Here is a 5,741-nt window from a genome sequence, read left to right on the forward strand (position 1 = left end):
TTTGCATTTGGGGAAATGTCTTCTCTCACCCTTCCTCACCGCTCCCCCAGCCAGACTTCCCTTGGACTCCCCTCTCTTCTGCTCTTCCCCACGGCGCCCCTCTCCGTTCGCGCTTCCTCCCCTCAGCTGCACGGGGGAGGGATGGAAGAAGTGGGGATTTGTCGGGGCGCAGGGAGGAGGACAGGCCCAGCTGGTCTCCACTCCCCACCGGCTCTTATCCTCTTCACTTCCCGCTGCAACCCCCAGGGACTGCAGGGCCTTTCTCAGGACCCTCTACCCCGACACCTCTACTGCGTGCGCCTTTCGCGGGAAGAGGAGGGAGACACGTTTGGGAGAGAGTGGGACCTTGGGGAAGGGGCAGAGTTCAGGCAGCTGGGGTGTTAAGTTGGGGAGGGATGGGGGCTCTGGAAGAGAGGCCCAGGCAACCCATCCTCTTCGTGGCTCCCAGGAGAAATACAAGCCTGGCAGCCATTCCGCTCTGAGGAGATCTGGGGGAACCCCACTGGCTGGCCAAGCTGCAAAGAGGCGCGGGAACCACTGTCGTGCCCCTCCCCTCCTCACTGCAGTGTTCTCCCATCTCATCATTTGATCGTACCCCGCCCCCCACTGCAGTGACCTCCCCTTCCTCACTGCATTGACCTTCTCCTCTTCCCAGGGGGGAGGGGGAATCCCTTCTACAGCCCTAGACTGCAGCCAGCACCTCCCTACCCACCCCCAACCCCACTGCAGTAACCTCTTTCCCATCCCTCCCAGCCTCCTGCCCCGCCCATTGATCTCAGGCTCCACCCCTCTAAGCCTCTTATCTTTCTCCTTCCTTCCCTTCCACCCGAGGAGATCCCAGCCATCATGTCCATAGAGAAGATCTGGGCCCGTGAGATCCTGGACTCCCGCGGGAACCCCACAGTGGAGGTGGATCTCTATACTGCCAAAGGTAATGGGTGTGGCATGGGCCTTCCTACAGCCCTAGCTTTTCCGCCAGGCTGGGTTTGGCCAGGGGTTCGGAGGCCTTTTTTGATATCCAGGGGGATGGGGTGCTGGGCCAGGCTCACAAGCCTGGGTTGTGAAGGTTGGATCCTCCTTGTCCAGGGAGCCAGGGTAGGTGGGTCTGTGTTCGAGTTGAGCGTGTGAGGCATGCCCTGCCTCCGTGTGTCTTCCTGTGCACCTGCATGTGTGCAGACGTGTGCTGCGAGCAATTTCCTTTTTGCGGGCTCCCACTTGTGCATGTGGGGCCTCAGATGGGCGGATGAGGAGGCCACTTCTTGTGCATCTCCCTCAGTGTGTGTGGCGGGGGGTGGGGGAGATGTTAGGGAGCAGTGTGGGGACAGAGCTAGATGTGGTAGGCAGGCAGTTTAGAGCCAGAAGGCTGAAGGACTCCCTGGCCCCTGTGTTCTCCTCACTCCCTCTCATTCCATGTTCCTCCTTTAGGTCTTTTCAGGGCTGCAGTGCCCAGTGGAGCCTCTACCGGCATCTATGAAGCCCTGGAGCTCAGAGATGGAGACAAACAGCGTTACTTGGGCAAAGGTGAGGTCCTTTCTCTTTTCCAGACTCTCCCCAACCTCAGCCTTATGCCCCTACCTCACACCAGTCCCCAGTCCTCCTCTAGCATGCCTTCCCCTCCTCCCATTGTCCCTTCCGGCCCCTCCTGGCCTGACCCAGTCCAGCCTCTTCCTTTCCCCAGGTGTCCTGAAGGCAGTGGACCACATCAACTCCGCCATCGCGCCAGTCCTCATCAGCTCAGTGAGGCCTGCTCTTTGCTGGGGATAGCAGGGCCAGAGTTCTGGAAGGAATCCTGGAGCAGGGCAGGAGGAAGGGGAGAAAGAATGTCTACTTTTAGGAATCACGGTCACAAGGGGGAAGGGTGGGGAACAGATTCCTTACTGCCCCTGGTCCCATGGGGGTTCAGGTCCCCTAATCCAGGCAGGCCCCTGTCACAGGGACCTGGTTGGGCCCTGGCCAAATGTGAGCTTGGGTGTGAACGAGGGGACCCTCTGCCTTGGGGCTCAGCCTCCAGCCTGGCCCCGGGTGATGGAGGCTCTGCCCTCAGGGTCTCTCTGTGGTGGAGCAAGAGAAACTGGACAACCTGATGCTGGAGTTGGATGGGACTGAGAACAAATGTGAGCCGGGGCTGGGAGACAGTGGGGAAGCATCAGGGTGGGAGGCGTGGAGCAGAGAGAGAGCTGAAGGGCCAGTGCTGTCATGGCTTCCTCAGGAATGACTGTCAGGGGCCTCCTCCTCCCAAAGTCAGAGCAAGGGGAGATGAGTTTAGCTGCAGAGGGAGGGACCGACATTAGGCAGAAGGAAGACCTTCTTTGTAGCATATATAGGAGGGGTTAGCGTGAGAGAGTCTGTGGTCTCAGGGATATTTAGAGAGGTGCGGCTCTCTGCTGCTTCCAGGCTCCTCCCCGCCACCCATTCCTCTCCCTGCTGTTTTCAGGACAGCATGGGTGAGGTGTTGCTGGGGCAGGGCAGGGAGGGAGGAGGGGGTCTCCTTTACTGGCTCCTTTTGGAGACTACAGATGGAGGCAGGAGCTAGAAGGAGAAGGGGATATTGTGCTCAGCACCTGCCTCTATAATCTTCCAGCCAAGTTTGGGGCCAATGCCATCCTGGGTGTGTCTCTGGCCGTGTGTAAGGCAGGGGCAGCTGAGCGGGAACTGCCCCTATATCGCCACATTGCTCAGCTGGCCGGGAACTCAGACCTCATCTTGCCTGTGCCGGTGAGCGCTGAGCCGTGCCTGTGACTCTCCCAGGGGCGGGTGGGGGAGGGGGCATGCAACTCATGAGGAATGATGGGAGGAAAGTGAATTGGGGGAGGTCAAGAGGAAGGATGGGGACGTGAGACTTAGTCCGGGAAGCTGGGGGAAGTTTAGGATCTTGAGTTAAGACTCCTGGGGCGGGCAGGGAGGGGCTCTTTGACCCTTCTGTCTTTCTGCGGCTTCCCAGGCCTTTAACGTGATCAATGGTGGCTCTCATGCTGGGAACAAGCTGGCCATGCAGGAGTTCATGATCCTCCCAGTGGGAGCTGAGAGCTTTCGGGATGCCATGCGACTGGGTGCAGAGGTCTACCATACACTCAAGGGAGTCATCAAGGACAAATATGGCAAGGATGCCACCAATGTGGGGGATGAAGGTGGCTTTGCCCCCAATATCCTGGAGAACAGTGAAGGTGAGGCCAAGAGCCCCACTGCCAGCTCTAAGTCTTACCCTACTGCAGGACATCAGAAAGGGCCACACACTTCACCAAGTCCTCAGTAGGTGTGGAGGGTCCTCGGACTCTGCAAACTCCAGAAGGTACCAGTTCTTAGAGTGGATTGCAGAGGGCCTGCCAAATTCACATGCAGACCGAGGGAGCCAGTCTTTTACCTACCTAGCCGGATGTGTTAGCATCTGTTGTCACTGGAGAGCCATGAGCGGTGGCTCACGCCTGTAATCCCAGTACTTTGAGAGGCTGAGGCGGGTGGATCACTTGAGGTCAGGAGTTTGAGACCAGCCTGGCCAACATGGTGAAACCCCGTCTCTACTAAAAATACAAGAATTAGCCGGGCATGGTGGCACGTGCCTGTAATCACAGCTATTAGCGGGGCTGCGGCAGGAGGATGGCTTGTACCTGGGAGGCGGAGGTTGTGGTGAGCCGAGATTGTGCCACTGCACTCCAGCCTGGGTAACAGAGCGAAACTCCATCTCAAAAAAAAAATAAAATAAAATAAAAAAGTTGTCACTGGAGCCCTTGGGAATACTGGGAGATGGTCTGGGTGACCTGTTGGATTCATCCCATCCGTTCAAACTGTGTCCTGTCCCCATCCCAACCTCCTAGGCCTCTAGAATCCCTCATTTTTCTGTGCCTTGGGAGAAACTGTATAGGGAATGGAAACAATAAAAGTAGTGTTTAAGAGTTAAGATTCTGGGGCCAAATTACCTGGATGTATTTGAACCCTGACTTGTGAAGTTACTGCAGGTGATCTTTCTTACTTGTCTCTGGAAATAATAACAGAATCTAGCTCATAGTAGTGTGAGGTTTAAATGACATCTATATGAAATGCTTAGGTGACGTGCTGCCAATGAAAAGATAATAAGTATTATTAGCAGAATTCCACTCCTCTGTGTTCCTAGGAGATGGCCTCTCCTCCCAGACCTGGGGATAACCCCAATAGCAGCCCCACCACACTTCCCTCAGGAACAGTCCTCCACCTCTGCCCTGAATGTCTTTTCTTTCCCTCCTCCTCGCCCATCTCTCTTGCTTGTACTATAATCTCACTGTATTCTGTCCCCAGCCTTGGAGCTGGTGAAAGAAGCCATCGACAAGGCTGGCTATACAGAAAAGATCGTCATTGGCATGGATGTTGCTGCCTCAGAGTTCCATCGTGATGGCAAATACGACTTGGACTTCAAGTCTCCCGCTGATCCTTCCCGATACATCACTGGGGACCAGCTGGGGACACTCTACCAGGACTTTGTCAGGGACTATCCTGGTGAGAGGAAGCGGTGTGAAGGGGAGGTCTGGGGGCAGGCAGTGTCCCAGCAGCTCTGGACCTTATGGGGTGCTGACTCAGGCACCAAGTGGAGGTGTCCTAAGAAGAACCTGAGAACCAGGGATAGGGTGCAGGAGCCACCTGCAAAGACTGGGCTTTGTATGTAGTGTAAAAGTGCAGGTACCCGTGACTAATCTGTTCTATCTGCCTCAGATCCTGATTAAAGTCATGGGTTCTGAAAATTACTGGGGTCAGGGGGAAGGCTCTGGAAGGAACCAGGGATGGTGAGAGGCTGACTGGATCTAGCAGAGAACTAGAACATTTCAGTATCTTTGATTGATGAAATTGTGGATGCTGAATGGAGCTGGGACTGATGTGTGAGTAGAAAGAAGGCTGAAGGGGACTGAATTAGCTTCTGCAAGTCTGCCCAGGGCCTTTACCCCAGGAAGGAGGCAGTTGGTCTCCATCTTCCTGAAACAGAGCAAAAGAAAATAAACATAATTGCAGAATTAAGGATTTGGATTAGCAATGAGGAAGGGCTTCCTGGGAGTGAGAACAGGAAAATGCAAAGTTAGGTTGTGAACCTTTGTTACTGGAAGATTTTTTTGTTTTTTGGATTTTTGATGTTGTTGTTTGTTTGTTTGTTGTTTTTTTTTTTTTTTTTTTTGAGGCAGAGTCTCGCTCTGTCGCCCGGACTGGAGTGCAGTGGCCAGATCTCAGCTCACTGCAAGCTCCGCCTCCCGGGTTCACGCCATTCTCCTGCCTCAGCCTCCCGAGTAGCTGGGACTACAGGCGCCCGCCACCTCGCCCGGCTAGTTTTTGTATTTTTAGTAGAGACGGGGTTTCACCGTGTTAGCCAGGATTGTCTCGATCTCCTGACCTCGTGATCCGCCCATCTCGGCCTTCCAAAGGGCTGGGATTACAGGCTTGAGCCACCGCTTCCGGCCTGTTTTTTGTTTTTTTGAGACGGGGTTTCACTCTTCTTGCCCAGACTGGAGTGCAATGGCGCCATCTCGGCTCACCACAACCTCCACCTCCTGGATTCAAGCGATTCTTCTGCCTCAGCCTCCCGAATAGCTGGGATTACAGGCATAAGCCACCATGCCTGGCTGATTTTGTATTTTTAGTAGAGACAGAGGTCTCTCCACGTTGGTCAGGCTGGTCTCCAACTCCCGACTCAGGTGATCTGCCTGCCTTGGCCTCCCAAAGTGCTGGGATTACAGGCGTGAGCCACCACACCCGGCAGGTTTGCTTTTAATTACTTTTTTTTTTTT

General features: G+C 54.9%; 1 protein-coding gene across 2 annotated transcripts in view; it reads left to right on the top strand.

Annotated features, from left to right (window-relative positions):
• Positions 1-6: 6 nt before the first annotated feature.
• The window catches only part of ENO2 (enolase 2 (gamma, neuronal)), a 9,425-nt gene continuing 3,690 nt past the window's right edge, over positions 7-5,741 (top strand). The window contains exons 1-7 of one of the 2 annotated variants that reach the window (XM_011952251.1): positions 7-931; positions 1,426-1,521; positions 1,679-1,737; positions 2,045-2,114; positions 2,582-2,715; positions 2,942-3,164; positions 4,270-4,467. In XM_011952251.1, coding sequence (XP_011807641.1) covers positions 847-931; positions 1,426-1,521; positions 1,679-1,737; positions 2,045-2,114; positions 2,582-2,715; positions 2,942-3,164; positions 4,270-4,467 — 865 coding nt within the window. In that variant the 5' untranslated portion in view covers positions 7-846. The remainder of the gene's footprint in view (positions 932-1,425; positions 1,522-1,678; positions 1,738-2,044; positions 2,115-2,581; positions 2,716-2,941; positions 3,165-4,269; positions 4,468-5,741) is intronic. The other variant, XM_011952260.1, reaches the window with a different exon arrangement.

The sequence above is a fragment of the Colobus angolensis genome, unplaced genomic scaffold (assembly GCF_000951035.1).
Source record: "Colobus angolensis palliatus isolate OR3802 unplaced genomic scaffold, Cang.pa_1.0 Scaffold11, whole genome shotgun sequence".
NCBI lineage: Eukaryota > Metazoa > Chordata > Mammalia > Primates > Cercopithecidae > Colobus > Colobus angolensis.